This window comes from Scyliorhinus torazame, chromosome 28, assembly GCF_047496885.1.
Source record: "Scyliorhinus torazame isolate Kashiwa2021f chromosome 28, sScyTor2.1, whole genome shotgun sequence".
Classification (NCBI taxonomy): domain Eukaryota; kingdom Metazoa; phylum Chordata; class Chondrichthyes; order Carcharhiniformes; family Scyliorhinidae; genus Scyliorhinus; species Scyliorhinus torazame.
In genome coordinates this window covers 38,932,440-38,950,200 of record NC_092734.1, presented here as the reverse complement: position 1 = coordinate 38,950,200, position 17,761 = coordinate 38,932,440, and the positions used below count along the sequence as shown (strand labels likewise).

Sequence of the window (17,761 nt, the reverse complement as noted above, 5' to 3'; positions counted from 1 at the left end):
TACATAACCCTCACCTCCAATTGCAATTCGCCTTCAAAAGCTCTAACTTTACCACGTTTATCTAGCCTCCAGAAAACAACCTGAGCTCCTAATTCCAGGTTGGTGTTTAATTAACACCTTCTAATAAGAGTGCTTTTACATTGCATTATATTAAAGACACGACACGAATGCAAGCTATTATACTTGAAATAAAACAGTCACTTATTACATCAAAACATCTCAAAGCGCCTGTGCACACTGCTTATTTTGAACAGAAGGAATTATAGTGTGACCATGGCAGCCACTGTACAGGAGTAACAACCTACAAGGTAAATGACAAGGTAACCTGTTGCCAGCTGCGTTTGTTAGGGAAGGAATGCTGACCAGATCGCCTTGCCTACCGTTCAACAATAAAATGCCAGGTAGATCATCTAACCTAAGAAGCCGATAGGCTTTTGATTTAACAAGCATATCCAAAATACAGTGCCAGGGGGCTCCAACAAACCATGACACCGACCAGGACAATGCCACTCAAAGGTCACAGATCTCTAACACAAAACAGGCTATGTCTTCAATGCTGCTGATTTTAATTGCTCCACCATTGGCGTCTTTGCCTTCAGCTGCCAAGGCCCTAAATCCCTCCACTTCACCTTAGAATCCACCTCTTTGATACTCTTGGCTATGTGTCCAAAATTCTCACGTGGCTTGGTGTCAAATAGTGCCGAACGGGTTGTCACGATGATAAAAGCACAAAATAAATGTTTTCATGAAGCCCCAAACATCAAACTCTTTCATCAAATTGGGAACAAGTTGTAACGCTGCTCTTGCAGGATTTCTCACCTGTTGCAGTCAATTTAGTTATGTGGTATTCCAAAATGACATTAGACACAAAAGGACTCATTTTAAAATCACACTTCAGTTCTCGACCAAAGCAGGAAGCAACATTTCCAATTAGAAGAAAAGAACATTTGGAAACACAGACATCCCAACAAACTCCGAGATGTTCAGAAACAGAAGCTAGGGCAGCTAGTAAGAGGTATAACGAAGCAATCAACAAATATCGTCTTTTGGGTCAGTCCTTTGTTTCGATCCACTTATAAATGAAAATATCAAAGTAAAAGCATTGCACGGAGAAATAGCAGCAACTTATATTTACATAGCTCCTTTAATATCGTAAAACATCTCATGGTGCTTCACAGAGGCACTACAAAACTACATTTAACAGCTAGCCACATTAGGAGATCCTAGATCAATAAGGAGTCGGTTTTCAGGAGGATTTTAAAGCAGGGAAGCAAAGTAGATAGGCAGAGATAAAAGCAAATTAATGCAGATGCTGGAATCTGAAACTTAAACAGAAAAAATACTGGACAATCTCAACAGGTCTGACAGCATCTGTATAGAAAGGCAGAGAGTTTTGAGGAGGGAATTCCACAGCTTAGGGAATAGGCAACTGAAGACACAGCCACCAATGGTCATAAGAAACGAGGAGTCGGCCATTTGCGCCCCATCGAGCCTGCTCTGCCACGGCGGAACTGATTTTGGTGCAGCCTTCACTTCCCTGCCTGTCCTCCTCGGAAGAGAATTCCTAAGACTAGCAATCCTCAGTAGAAACGTCTCTTCTGTCTTAAACAGGAGACCCCTTGCTTTGAAACTGTGACCTCTAGTTATAAATTCCACCCACCTCATCAAGAAAAATATCCCCTCAGCATCTTCCCTGTCAAGCCTCCTTAGAATCTTTTATGTTTCAATAAGTTCATCTCGCATTCTTCTAAACTGCGATGAGTTCACGCCCAACCTTTTCTCATCAGACAATCCTTTCACCCCAAGAACCAATCTAGTGATTCTCCTCTGGTCAGCTTCCAAAGCATGGTAGCACAATGTTAGCACTGTTGCTTCACAGCGCCAGTGTCCCACGTTCGATTCCTGCTTGGGTCACTGACTGTGCGGAGTCTGCACGTTCTCCCTGTGTCTGCGTGGGTTTCCTCCGGGTGCTCCGGTTTCCTCCCACAAGTCCCGAAAGACGTGCTGTTAGGTGATTTGGACATTGAATTCTCCCTCTGTGTACCCGAACAGGTGCCGGAATGTGGCAACTAGGGGATTTTCACAATAACTTCATTGCAGTGTTAATGTAAGCTAACTTGCGACACTAATAAAGATTATGTTTATCCGTCCTGAGGAGCTCAAACTTTTAGTGTATGTCCCGGGGAAGTCCCTGTCCAGTTTTAGCAAGTCTACACTACTTTATTGCTCCAGCCCCATTACAATAAAAGCATTTCAATCTGAAATAAAAACAAAGTCCTGGATAAACTCAGCAGGTCTGGCAGCATCTGTGGAGAGAGAAACAGAGTTGACGTTTTGAGTTCCTGCGAATAAATTATATAGTTGAAATGCGGGGGGGGGCGGGGGAGAGAGAGAGAGAGAGAGAGAGAGAGAGAGAGAGAGAGAGAGAGAGAGAGAGAGAGAGAAAAAAGAGGATTTGGGCAGAATAGAAGGCCAGGATAGGTCAGAGTGTCAGATGGCCCTATTGGAGAGGAGGGGAGGTTGTATTGTGACAAACTAAGTTTGGGTTGGGCTTCTCCGGAACATTGCAGCAGGCCCAGGATGGACATGTGGGCATGAGAGCGAGATGCCGAGTTGAAATGGCAAGTGTCAGGAAGGTTGGGGGTCACGCTTGCAAACTGCGACCGAAGGTGTTCTGCAAAGCGGTCACCCGCGTTTAGTCGACCCGGTGTCGAGGAAACCACATTGGGAGCAGCAAATACAATGGACCAAATTGAAGGAGGTGCAAGTGCCTGCTTCACCTGTAAGGAGTGATTTGGCCCTACTACAATGAGGGAAGATAAAAAGAGGCGGGTGCTGCACCTTCTACAATTGCATGGGAAGGTATTATAGGAAGAGGACAAGAGCTGAAGACAAAGGAGGAGTTCAGGGTGTCATGGAGGGAATGTCCCCTGCAGGAGAGGACGGGCAGGTGTGTGACAGCGCGCGAGCGAGCGGGCGAGAGAGCGAGCGAGTGAGCAAGCGAGAGTGAGTGAGTGAGTGAGTGAGCGAGCGAGATCGATCATGCTCGAGTTGGCAGAAATGGAGGATGAGCTTGTGGTAATCCTGACAGGGCCTAGTTTTAAGGCCCATTAAATTGGATGTCCTAAATTAAAGAATTGGGCATTTTAAAATCATACTGCAGTCAAATCTAAGGCAGGCTGCTGGAATTCAGACTTGACCAAAATCAAATCACAGCCAACAGACAAGCTGCCAGAACATGTCTGGACCTGTCCCGTCAGTCACCCATCTGGAGGTCATCGCACCCGATTGATATGCACAGGTATATTGTCAGTAGCCCAGATTGGGCCAGACTTGGTCATCCACAGTTCCTGCCGTTATCTTATGTGGCAACAGGTCATGTGCAAGCAGACACCGTGGAAATGGACACCTGATGGCGGGCCCCGGTGTCCTGTCAAGCTGACATCAAGAAACCCACTGGGTTTTGGGAGCCTCTCCGGAGAGTAGTTTCTGAAAAAGGCGTGGAGGGAGCGGGTTAAAAATAGTTGTCCAAGGCACTTCAGCAGCAAAGACTCCAAGCAGACGAAATCAAGATGACGGACCAGAGAAAGGAGGAAAAAAACAGCATGCGAGAACCACCTTCGTGATGACGGACCAGAGAAACTCCGAATCAGGCCTGCAATTCACCCAAGCCATCTTAGCACGTAGCCGAACTGAATATTGGGTGCTTCTTGCATTTTATGTGGGTTAACGTCAGGGTTAATAATAAATTTTGTTGGGCAGCACGGTGGTGCAGTGGTTAGCACTGCTGCCCCGGATTCGATCCCGGCCCCACATCACTATCCGTGTGGAGTTTGCACATTCTCCCAGTGTCTGCGTGGGTCTCACCCCCACAACCCAAAGATGTGCCGGGTATGCTAAATTGCTCCTTAATTGGAAAAAAGGACTCCAAATTTATAAATAATAATAATACATTTTGATGAATAAAGTTTGCTGAATTCATACTCGTGTTTTGTCCTTTGTTTATCTAGCAACTACGGGTACCTGGGTAAAACTTAAGATTAATGTACCGGTCGAACAATCTGAAAATTGAGCCGATACAACAAGGTGTTGCCCCTCCAATTTGCGTCGGGTATGCAATTTGCCTTCCTGGTTACCTGATGAACCTTGGTTAACTCTGCAATCCATGTACAAGGACAGCTAGAACCCTCTGTACTGCAGCACTCTAGTCTATCACCATTTCAAAATCCTGCTTTTCTATTCTTCTTGCCAAAGTGGAGAACCTTACATTTTCCCACATAGAATCATAGAAGTTTACAGCATGGAAACAGGCCCTTCGGCCCAACCAGTCCATGCCGCCCAGTTTTTACCATTAAGCTAGTCCCAGTTGCACGCACTTGGCCCATAACCCTCTATACCCATCTTACCCATGTAACTATCTAAATGCTTTTTAAAAGACACAATTGTACCCGCCTCTACTACTACCTCTGGCAGCCCATTCCAGACACTCACTACCCTCTGAGTGAAGAAATTGCCCCTCTGGGCCCTTCTGAATCTCTCCCCTCTCACCTTAAACCTATGCCCTCTAGTTTTAGACTCCCCTACCTTTGGGAAAAGATGTTGACTATCTACCTTATCTATGCCCCTCATTATTTTATAGACCTCTATAAGATCACCCCTAAGCCTCCTACGCTCCAGGGAAAAAAGTCCCAGTCTATCCAGCCTCTCCTTATAACTCAAACCATCAAGTCCCGGCAACATCCTAGTAAATCTTTTCTGCACTCTTCCTAGTTTAATAATATCCTTTCTATAATAGGGTGACCAGAACTGCACACAGTATTCCAAGTGTGGCCGTACCAATGCCTTGTACAACTTCAACAAGACGTCCCAACTCCTGTATTCAATGTTCTGACCAATGATACATATCCAAATATTTGCCCACTCACTTAAACTATCCCTTTGCAAACTCTTTGTATCCTCCTCACAGCCTCCTCTACTACTTGTCTTTGTATCATCTGCAAATCTGGCTAAATTGGCCATTTCATCCAAGTTATTAATATCATAAATAGTTGAGGCCCAGCAGGGATCCCTGTGGCACTCCGCTAGTTAGTTTGCCAGCCTGAAAATGGTCCATTTATCATGACTCACGTTTCCTGTTAATTAGCCGATCCTCTATCCATGCTAATATATCAACCCCAACACCATGAGCATTTACCTTGTGCAGTAAACTTTTACGTGACACCTTACCAAATGCCTTTTGGAAATCGAAAATGCATTACATCTACAGGAACCCATTCATTCAAATAACTTGTTACATCCTCAAAGAACTCCAATATTGTCTATGATTAGAATACAATCTTTGATTGGTACAAGTCAAGCCAGTTAGCTATCAATCTGACTTCAATATAACTTGTTTCTCGAGTGCATGCACACTCGAGGTGGGCTGCTTGGAGCTTGGTAGCAAATGTGAATCTGAGGATTCCAAGTACCCAATAAATTGGGGGGAAAAGCAATTCCAATAGTTTGGGCCTAGATTATTTCAAACACGTCAACTAATCATCGCCAGTAATCTCAACAGACTAGACCTGGTCAGCTGTAACCAGCAGTCCAGATGGAAAGGTTTTACTTGGCAAACTGAATTGTGGAGCAGTTAAAATTGGGGACACTCGAGAGGCCAGAATTAGATGAGCACAAATACCTCAGAAGATTGAGGGGTGAGGCCCTGAAGGGATATGAAAACAAGGATGTGAACTTTAAAATCATGATGTTGCTAGGCTGGGAGCAGATCAGCAAACACAGGGGTGATAGTCAAACAAGGTTTGATGTGAGTTAAGACACAGAGGAGTTTTGGATGACAAATTTAGACGTCATGTGCACCAACCAATGCCCAATCTATGCTGACCAGGGAGTGTGAAAACAGACTTCTGCAGTACTGAACGACAGTGCCAGAATGTAAATGCTTCTGCAAATCCGACCTGGGGTTAGGGGCATGTCAGTTGGTGTATTAAATGTTGCATGAAAACAATATCAAACTGACAGCTTGCTTAGAGAAAATATGAATTTGGAACTGTGCATATTCAATTTAGTGTGGTAAGAAAAGGTTACATAGATACATAGAAGATAGGTGCAGGAGGCGGCCTTTTGGCCCTTCGAGCCTGCTCCGCCATTCATCACCATCATGGCTGATCATCCAACTCAATAGCCTAATCCTGCTTTCTCCCCATAGTCTTTGATCCCATTCTCCCCAAGTGCTATATCCAGCCGCCTCTTGAATATATTCAATGTTTAGGCATCAACTACTTCCGGTGGTAATGAATTCCACAGGCTCACCACCCTTTGGGTGAAGAAATGTCTCATCTCTGTCCAAAATGGTACACCCTGAATCCTCAGATTGTGACCCCTGGTTCTGGACACACCCACCATCGGAAACATTCTCCCTGTTTAGTCCCGTTAGAATTTTATAAGTCTCTATGAGATCTAGTGCCTGTTGATCTTCCTGCCAGAGGTATTTTTCAAGGAGGTTGAAAAGATGGGGGGGGGGGGGGCTCGGATTAGGAAGGTGCTGTTGCAGAGAGGACTGCAGTCAGGGAGGTTGGGTCTTCCGAATTTACTATATTATTACTGGGCGGCGAACGCGGAGAAGGTGAGGAGCTGGGTTAGAGGGGGAGACTCCCAGTGGGTTAGAGTGGAGGAGAGTCTGTGGAGGGGGCCGGGGCTGAGGGCGTTGGCAACAGCGCCGTTCCCAATGGCCCCAGGGAAATACCCGGGAGTCCGGTAGTAGTAGCGACGTTAATAATCTGGAGGCAGTTGCACCAGCACCTTAGGCTGGGGGTCTAGGGGTGGGATCAAGAGAAATGCCGATTCGGGGCCCCGCAAACTACGTTCATATATTTTGGTCTTGTCCAAAATTGGAGGGGTATTGGAGGGAGGTGTTCAGGGTAATTTCAAAGGTGGTACATTAGGCTTGAGCCGGAGGCCATATTCGGGGTATCGGATCGGCTGGGGTTGGAAGCGGGTGCGGAGTCAGATGTTTTAGCCTTCGCCTCGCTGATCGCCTAAAGGCTGATCAGTTTCTCCACCCTGTGCCCTGGCGTGGCAGGGGCATCTGCTGGAGTTTTTAAACACTCGAGAAGGTGAAGTATGACTTGAGGGGAAGGATGGAAGGGTTCTTCAATTCAAGGGCTTTGTTTATTATGCGCTTTCAAGAATTGGATGGCATTGAACATTGGGGGGGGGGGGGGGGAATAAAATTGGATAAAAATGTGAAAAAGGAGTTAATAAAAGTATATATATATTTTTGTTAAGTCTCTATGAGATCCCCCCTCATTCTGCTGAACTTCAGAGAGAACAATTCAAATCTAGTCAATCTCTCCTCATATGACAGTCCCGCCATCCCTGGAATCAGCCTGGTAAACCTTCGCCGCACTCCCTCGAGAGCAGGAACATCCTTCCTCAGAAAAGGAGACCAAAACTACACAATACTCCAGGTGTGGCCTCATCAAGGTCCTGTATAATTGCAGCAACACATCCCTGCTCCTGTACTCGAAACCTCTCGCAATGAAGGCCAACATACCATTTGCCTTCTTTACCGCCTGCTGCACCTGCATGCTTACCTTCAGCGACTGGTGCGCAAGGACACCCAGGTCCCGCTGCACACTCCCCTCTCCCAATTTACAACCACTCAGGTACTAATCTGCCTTCCTGTTTTTGCTTCCAAAGTGAATAACCTCACTTGTCCAAATTATACTGCATCTGCCATTGATTTGCCCACTCGCCCAACCTGTCCAGATCTTGCTGTAGGATTCCTGCATCCTTGTCAGTTCACCCTCCCACCCAACTTGGTATCATCTGCAAACTTTGAGATATTACATTTTGTTCCCCCATCCAAATCATTAATATATATTGTGAATCGGTCACTGCACCGATCCCTGTGGCACCCCACTGGTTACTGCCTGCCAATGTGAAATGGACCCATTAATTCCTACGTTTTGTTTCCTCTCTACCCACCTCAATACGCTTCTCCCAATCCCATGCACTTTAATCTTGCACAATAATCTCTTATGCGGGACTTTGTCAAACGCCTTCTGAAAGTCCAAATATACCACATCGACTGGCTCCCCCTTGTCAACTGTACTGGTTACATCTTCAAAGAATTCCAACAGATTTGTCAAGCATGATTTCCCCTTCATCTTCTGCACTGTAAATTCTATGGTATCTATGATATGATAAATCCATGCTGACTCTGACAGATCCTGCCACTGCTTTCTAAATGTTCCGCTATAAAGTCCTTGATCATGGATTCAAGAATGTTCCCCACTACCAAGGTTAGGTTACTGGTCTATAATTCCCTGCTTTCTCTCTGCCTCCCTTTTTGAATACTGGAGTGACATTAGCTACCCTCCATCTGCAGGGAATGTTTCAAAGTCTATAGAATCCCGGAAGATGACCACCAATGCATCCACTATTTCCAGAGCCACTTCCTTAAGCACTCTGGGATGCAGATTATCATATCATAGACTATTATCATAGAATTTACAGTGCAGAAGGAGACCATTCGGCCCATCGAGTCTTCACCGGCTCTTGGAAAGAGCACCCTACCCAAGGTCAACACCTCCACCCTATCCCCATAACCCAGTAACCCCACCCAACACTAAGGGCAATTTGGGGCACTAAGGGCAATTTATCATGGCCAATCCACCTAACCTGCACATCTTTGGGCTGTGGGAGGAAACCGGAGCACCCGGAGGAAACCCACGCACACACGGGGAGGATGTGCAGACTCCGCACAGACAATGGCCCAAGCCGGAATCGAACCTGGGACCCTGGAGCTGTGAAGCAATTGTGCTATCCACAATGCTACCGTGCTGCATTTATCAGACCTGGGATTTATCCACCTTCAATCCCATTAATTTTCCCAGCACCATTTCTTGACTAATATGGACTTCCCTCAGTTCTTCCCTCTCACTAAACCTTTCATTCTCCAACATTTCCGGTATCTGCTTTCTGTCCTCTTCTGTGAAGAAAGAACCAAAGCATGTATTCATTTGTTCAGCCATTTCTTTGTCCCTTATTATACATTTCCCTGCTTCTGTCTGTAGACAGCCTATATTTGTCTTTACCAATCTCCTTCTCTTCACATATCTGTAGAAACTTAGTGTCAATCTTTATGTTCAGTAAGAAGTCTTACAACACCAGGTTAAAGTCCATCAGGTTTGTTTCAAATCACTAGCTTTTGGAGCACTGCTCCTTCCTCAGATGAATGGAGAAGTAGGTTCCAGAAACACATATATAGACAAAGTCAAAGATGCAAGACAATACTTTGAATGCGAGCATTTGCAGGTAATTAAGTCTTTACAGAGCCAGAGAGAGGGGTAACCCCAGGTTAAAGAGGTGTGAATTGCCTCAAGGCAGGACAGTTGGTAGGATTTCGCAAGCTCGGGCCAACTGGTGGGGGATGAATGTAATTCGACATGAATCCCAGGTCCCGGATGAAATGAAATGAAATGAAAATCACGCAGTCACAAGTAGGCTTCAAATGAAGTTACTTTGAAAAGCCCCTAGTCGCCACATTCCGCCGCCTGTTCGGGGAGGCTAGTACAGGAATTGAACCCACGCTGCTGGCCTGCTTTAAAAGCCATCTATTTAGCCCAGTGTGCTAAACCAGCCCCTGGAACTTGGATATAAGTTTCTGCTCTGCGATCTGCGTTGTCACACGTCCAGAAGGCCGCCTTGGAGAACTCTTACCCGAAGATCAGAGGCTGAATGCCCTTGACCGCTGAAGCGCTCCCTGACTGGAAGGGAACATTCTTTATGTTCCCTGCAAGCTTACTTTCGTACTGTGTTTCTCCTTCTTAATCAATCCCTTGGGTTCTTCTTTGCTGAATTCTAAACATCTCCCAATCCTCAGACCTATTTTTCTTGGCCATTCTGTATGCTGATTCCTTGGATTGGATACTATTTCTAATTTCCTTTGTAAACCATGGATTGGCCTTCTTACCCATTTTGCCTTTGTGTCAGACAGGAATGAACAGTTGCTGCAGTTCCCCCATGCGTTTCTTGAATGTTTGCCATTGCCTATCCACAGTCATCCCTGCAAGTAACTCTCCCCAATCTATCAAGGCCAACTCATGTCTCATATCTTCATAGTTTCCTTCATTAAGATTCAGTACTCTAGTCTCCGAATCAACTACTTCACTCTCCAGCTTGATAAAAAATTCTATGTTATGGTCGCTCATCCCCAAGGGGATGATTGGCAATAATTCCCTTCTCATTCCACAGTACCCAGTCTAAGATGGCCTGCTCTCTAGTTGGTTCCTCCATATATTGGTCAAGAAAACCATCCCGACACTCCAGGAATTCTCCCTATACGGCATTGTGGATAATTTGATTTGCCCAATCTAGGTGCAGATTAAAATCACCCATGATCACTGATATTCCCTTATTACATGCATCTCTAATTAAGTGTTTAATGCTATTCCCAACCTCACCACTGCAGTTTGGGGGTCTACATATGACACCCACTAATGTTTTGTGCCCCTTGGTATTTCTCAACTCTACCCATACAGACTCCACATTGTCAGAGCGAATATCTTTTCTCACTATTGTGTAAATTTCTTCTTTAACCAGCAGCACCACACCACCACCTTTTCTTTTCTGCCTGTCCTTCCTAAATACTGAAAACCCTGGGACATGCAGTTCCCATCCCTGGTCACCCTGCAGCCATATCTCCGTAATCCCTATTATATCGTAGAACATTTATATCTATCTGCATGTTTAGTTCACCACTTTATTTCGGATATCTATCCTAAATTAGCCATCTAGCAGGCTGAACCCAGGGTTCTTGTGCTCTCAGTTTTATTTGATACCTTCTTTTACAGCTGAATGTTTCTTCAGGTTTTCCTCATAAATCAATCCCCTAAGAGGAGGTCCATACACCATCCTGGCTTAACAGTCATATCCCAAGAATGAATTAAGAGTCTTCCACTTTATGCCAATTAGCTGCTTTTTCACCCCCCACCCCACACACGTTTCCCAGCTTTGCAACCTTTGCTTCTCAAAATAGTCTGTTTCTGATTAATCTGAAGGTTTTGAGTTCAGATCACAATGCAGGGAGTTAACCACTTCAGTAAAAGGTAGGTAAAGTCGCCATAATCCCAGATGACCAAAGGCTGCTTTCCCCTTTGAGGGGGGAGGAGATGACTGGTGGTGATTTAACCTGAGGATCATCACACCTCTCAGCAGAGGGTCAAGATTGAGAAGGCGGGGCCTTCATGAATAACGTCAGCCGGTACAGGAATTGAACCCACGCTGCTGCCCTCGCTCTGCATCACTAACCAGCTACTCATCCTACTGAGCTAAACTGCCCCCCTACACTTCAGCACAGTACTGAGGGAGTACTGCTTTGCCCTTTGGGTGAATGTTAAACTAAAGGCTCACCTGCTCCCTCAGCTGCATGCAAATGATCTCATCGCACTATTTTGAATATAAGCTTTCTCCAATGTCCTAGCGAGCATTTATTCCACAATCAATACTAACATGGTGGTGGCACAGTAGTTTGCACTGCTGCCTCACAGCGCCAGAGACCCTGGTTTGATTCCAACCTCGGGTGACTGTTTGGAGTTTTTATGTTATCCTCGTATCTGTGTGGGTTTCCTGCGGGTGCTCCAGTTTGCTCCCACAGTCCACAGATGTGCAGGATAGGTTACGGGGATCGGGCGTGGGAATGCTCGTTCGGAGGATCAGTGCAGACCCGATGAGCCTCCTTCTGCATTGTAGGGATTCTATGATTCTATGAAAAACAAATGATTTGGTCATTATCGCACTGCTCTTTCGTCATCATGTTTCCTACATCACCATCGTGACTACACTTCAGATGTTTGCCATCAATCAATTAAAAAGTATCTTGGATCATCCAGTGGTCATGAAATAAGCTGTATAAATGCTCTTTCTCCAGGGCAGTGGCAATGCTGAGGCAGTTACTCAATCGATAAGGAAGCAACAAGTATAGGGCAGGAGAAACCGTTACTGAGTTAATTTACAGGCCAACAGTCTACTGAACAAGTGGCCGAGCACAGAGCCCTGAAAAGTAAAGGAGGTAAATCTGGGGTGATGCAACTCTGGTGCTAAAGAATGATTCGAAACAGTGGTAAACAGAAAGCAACAGCAGATACAAGGTCAAAGAACATGATGACGGCTGTAACAAAAAGATACAAAAAAGGCTGTAGGCAGAGAATGTATGAAAACATTTACTTTTGATTCATGAGTTATGGAAATGGAACAAAATTTAAATGAAGACAGGCAATTTTCAAGTTTGAGAAAATGCTGGACTCTCCACTCTAGAAAAGCTACAGGTACCAAGACAACTGGGGTGTTTAACTGGGAAGTTACAACTTACTGCGCAAGTAAGGCTGATAAGGAATATGAAAAAAGGCAGGGAACTAATAATAAAAAAAGACTTAGCTGACATGGGCTGGATGACATTCTAATCCTAAAACTGTCACATGTCTAAGTTATGAAGCACTGCATTGTTGTAAAACAAAGATTCTCAAAACAATGTTCCCATAAACAATATTGCAGGCCTTCCAAAGAGGTCCTCCATGGATGATAATGGCATAGTGTAGGTTAGATGGCTTTTGTTTCGGTGCAACATCGTGGGCCGAAGGGCTTGTACTGCGCTGTATTGTTCTATGTTCTATGTTACTTTAAAAATATCCCAATGCTCCACCTAATTTCCAAAGTGGTTCGATTCAAATACACCATGAAATTGAATTCAAAATGATCAAATTTTTGACTGTTGCCTAATAGCCGGGGAACGTGTCCGCCACATTCCTTGGCCCTTTTCAGCTTCATCTGCACCCGCCCTAAAAATATTAGGGCCCGCATAGCTGTACCTAAACTTCCAGTTTAACATCATGTATTGCAATGAGCAGTGAGTCTAATGCCTTCCCATCATGCGTTATAGAAGTAAATCAACATTCCTACCTTTAAATTTAATATCAAGACCACTAAACTCCAGCTCTACTCCTTGAAGAGCTTCTCCTAATGTTTCATGGTAATGATTGATAGTCTTTTTTTTCCCTGCACAAAAGGGCAGGGAAAAGTACTTGTACGTTTCTTGCCGATTATGATAGGGTCCAACAGTGTTCATCCATAAGACTACTTCCTCTTTATCTGCATACTGGTGGAATAAAATCAGAAATTAAAATTATTAGCAGTTCAGCTATACTCTGAGCAATATAACAAGTCGCTTCTTTAATTCAACTAACATGAAGTTCTGTTTTGAGTGAAGCAGTGCATTAAATTTTGAAAAATAACATTTCTAATAAAGATGAATCTAATCACTTTAAAACAGACATCCTTTATTGCTGTTGATAACATCACCTCTAAAGGAGGTAAAACCCAAGGGTATTAACACGACAGATGGGAGGAGAGAAAGAATCAAGGGGGCTGCTCCAAATGCAGATTCTTCAGTTCACGTAACTAATTTTACAATTGAAGTCCCGTGCAATGTTACAGGGCAATACCATTGGGGATCCGCACTCCATACAACTCTGTGCAATACACAGGCTTCCAGTATTTCCATGGAAATGTTTCAAATGGTCTCTGATGCCAAAATATACCAACAAGTAAGCCAATGCTCAATGCCAAGCCTGACGCATTCACATACCTGCCAGTAGTCCACCCGTTGCAGCTATTATCCACTCCCGAACCCCGTGCCAGCACCATTCTGAGCTATTCACAACATCTAGGCAAGGCAACACTTGTCTGGTTCAATTCTTACCTATATCATAGCCCAGAACAGTGGCAATGGCTCCTCTTCCTGATCATGCACCATCATCTCCAGGGTCCCACAAGGGACAACCCTGGGCTCCATCCCATTTCACATCTTCATGCTGCCCCTTGGTGACATCATCCAAACACACAGCATCAGCTTCCACATGAATGCTGAGGCCACCCAACTCTACCTCAGGACCAGCTCGCTCTCCTCCTCCACTGTTGCTAAATCAGATTGCTTATCCCACACCCAGCACTGGAGCAGCAGACATTTCCTCCAATTAAACATTGTGAAAAAGTAATTTACTTCAATTACTACAAACAAAACTCCCTCGTTAACAAGTCCATCTCCCTCCCTGGGAGCAGACTGACGAAGTTGAATCTGGGATAATGTTCAGGCTTGGGCTGGCAAGTTGAAAATCAGGATGAGATCCGGATGGGGTAGAGGTAAAATTGGGAGAAGGGAGGAGAGCCAGAGTACACCAATTAAAGATAAATGATAAAAGAACCAGGGACAACCCCACAGGAAACATGTTTTAATGCAGTAAGTGGTTAGGATCTGGAATGTACTGCCTGAGAGAATGGTGGTGGTAGTTTCCATTGTAGTTTTAGAATCCCTGCAGTTCAGGGGCCATTTGGCCCATCAAGTCTGCACTGTCAGCCTGCATGAACACCTCACCTAGGCCCACTTCCCTGCACTACACCCATAGCCCCACCTAACCTTTGTACACTAGGGGCAATTTAGCACGGTCAATCCACCTAACCTGCTGTGGGACTGTGGGAGGAAACCGGATCACCCGGAGGAAACCCACGCAGATACAGGGAGAAAGTGCAGACTCCGCACAGACAAGTCACCCAAGGCCAGAATTGAACCCGGGAACCTGCTGCTGTGAGACAGCAGTGCTAACCACTGTGCTGCCCTAAAAAAATCAGATTTGATAAGCCCATGAAAATAAGAAAAATCTGCAGATTTAATAGGAAAATGCAAGGAGTGGGACCATTCTGAATTCTCTCGTGTACCCGAACAGGCGCCAGAATGTGGCGACTAGGGGCTTTTCACAGTAACTTCATTGCAGTGTTAATGTAAGCCTACTTGTGATAATAAAGATTATTAACTGGACTGTTCTTGCAGAGAGCCTGTACGGACTTGATGGGCTATATGGCCGCCTCCAGTGTTAAGTAATGGGTTAAGAAACATTGCAATTAGTTGTCTCATTTATGTTAAGTATCCATTAATTGACACTGATATGTAAAGAGGCTTCAGGTGGCCTGTCAGGTGATGTATAGTTGGAGTTTTGAGCAAAGGCTGTTGGAATGAAATAAATGTTTGTTTGTGAAGAAGGAACAGAACTTTAGACTCTTCATATCACAGCAACTAAAACGTCTAACATCCAGTTCCGTAACCATGATCTATAACTGGTCTTCTGTTTCAGCCGTGTTCACTGGCGGAGGACACAGAGCGAAGCACTCATTTGAATATACTTAACTACAAAAGGCCCTCAATAACAGGTCATGAGAAATCTCAACTTTAAATAAAGAGGAATAAACAAATACTAAATCCTACAAGCCAGGAGAGGACACGAGAAGTCTTTGGCAGGTAGGATCAAGGATAACCCTAAAGCTTTCTATAGATATGTCAGGAATAAACGAATGACTAGGGTAAGAGTAGGGCCAGTCAAGGACAGTAGTGGGAAGTTGTGCTTGGAATCCGAGGAGATAGGAGAGGTGCTAAATGAATATTTTTCGTCAGTATCACACAGGAAAAAGACAATGTTGTCGAGGAGAATACGGAGATTCAGGCTACAAGACTAGAAGGGCTTGAGGTTCATAAGGAGGAGGTGTTAGCAATTCTGGAAAGTGTGAAAGTAGATAAGTCCCCTGGGCCGGATGGGATTTATCCTAGGATTCTCTGGGAAGCTAGGGAGGAGATTGCTGAGCCTTTGGCTTTGATCTTTAAGTCATCTTTGTCTACAGGAATAGTGCCAGAAGACTGGAGGATAGCAAATGTTGTCCCCTTGTTCAAGAAGGGGAGTAGAGACAACCCTGGTAACTATAGACCAGTGAGCCTTACTTCTGTTGTGGGCAAAATCTTGGAAAGGTTTATAAGAGATAGGATGTATAATCATCTGGAAAGGAATAATTTGATTAGAGATAGTCAACACGGTTTTGTGAAGGGTAGGTAGTGCCTCACAAACCTTATCGAGTTCTTTGAGAAGGTGACCAAACAGGTGGATGAGGGTAAAGCAGTTGATGTGGTGTATATGGATTTCAGTAAAGCGCTTGATAAGGTTCCCCACGGTAGGCTACTGCAGAAAATACGGAGGCATGGGATTCAGGGTGATTTAGCAGTTTGGATCAGAAATTGGCTAGCTGTAAGACAAAGGGTGGTGGTTGATGGGAAATGTTCAGACTGGAGTCCAGTTACTAGTGGTGTACCACAAGGATCTGTTTTGGGGCCACTGCTGTTTGTCATTTTTATAAATGACCTGGAGGAGGGCGCAGAAGGATGGATGAGTAAATTTGCAGATGCCACTAAAGTCAGTGGAGTTGTGGATAGTGCGGAAGGACGTTACAAGTTACAGAGGGACATAGATAAGCTGCAGCACTGGGCGGAGAGGCGGCAAATGGAGTTTAATGCAGCAAAGTGTGAGGTGATTCATTTTGGAAGGAATAACAGAAAGACAGAGTAGTGGGCTAATGGTAAGATTCTTGGCAGTGTGGATGAGCAGAGAGGTCTCGGTATCCATGTACATAGATCCCTGAAAGTTGCCACCCAGGTTGAGAGGGTTGTTAAGAAGGCGTACGGTGTGTTAGCTTTTATTGGTAGAGGGATTGCGTTTCGGAGCTACGAGGTAATGTTGCAGCTGTACAAAATTCGGGTGCGGCCGCATTTGGAGTATTGCGTGCAATTCTGGTCGCCGCATTATAGGAAGGATGTGGAAGCATTGGAAAGGGTGCAGAGGAAATTTACCAAAATATTGCCTGGTATGGAGGGAAGATCTTACGAGGAAAGGCTGAGGGACTGGAGGCTGTTTTCGTTAGAGAGAAGGTTAAGAGGTGACTTAATTGAGGCATGCAAGATGATCAGAGAATTGGATAGGGTGGACAGTGAGAGCCTTTTTCTTCGGATGGTGATGTCTAGCACGAGGGGACATAGCTTTAAATTGAGGGGAGCTAGATATAAGACAGATGTCAGAGGAAGGTTCTTTACTCTGAGTAGTAAGGGCTTGGAATGCCCTGCCTGCAACAGTAGTAGTCTCGCCAACACGAAGGGCATTCAAATAAAGAACAAAGAACAAAGAAATGTACAGCACAGGAACAGGCCCTTCGGCCCTCCAAGCCCGTGCCGACCATACGGCCCGACTAAACTACAATCTTCTACACTTCCTGGGTCCGTATCCTTCTATTCCCATCCTATTCATATATTTGTCAAGATGCCCCTTAAATGTCCCTATCGTCCCTGCTTCCACTACCTCCTCCGGTAGTGAGTTCCAGGCACCCACTACCCTTTGCGTAAAAAACTTGCCTCGTACATCTACTCTAAACTTTGCTCCTCTCACCTTAAACCTATGCCCCCTAGTAATTGACCCCTCTACCCTGGGGAAAAGCCTCTGACTATCCACTCTGTCTATGCCCCTCATAATTTTGTATACCTCTATCAGGTCGCCCCTCAACCTCCTTCGTTCCAGTGAGAACAAACCAAGTTTATTCAATCGCTCCTCATAGCTTATGCCCTCCATACCAGGCAACATTCTGGTAAATCTCTTCTGCACCCTCTCTAAAGCCTCCACATCCTTCTGGTAGTGTGGCGACCAGAATTGAACACAATACTCCAAGTGTGGCCTAACTAAGGTTCTATACAGCTGCAACATGACTTGCCAATTCTTATACTCAATGCCCCGGCCAATGAAGGCAAGCATGCCATATGCCTTCTTGACTACCTTCTCCACCTGTGTTGCCCCTTTCAATGACCTGTGGACCTGTACTCCTAGATCTCTTTGACTTTCAA

General features: G+C 45.0%; 1 protein-coding gene across 1 annotated transcript in view; it reads right to left on the bottom strand.

Annotated features, from left to right (window-relative positions):
- Positions 1-17,761, bottom strand: part of tm9sf3 (transmembrane 9 superfamily member 3) — a 151,892-nt gene that overhangs the window by 117,724 nt on the left and 16,407 nt on the right. Inside the window, exon 2 of the mRNA XM_072491867.1 lies at positions 12,961-13,156. Within this exon, the coding sequence (XP_072347968.1) occupies positions 12,961-13,156 (196 nt within the window). The remainder of the gene's footprint in view (positions 1-12,960; positions 13,157-17,761) is intronic.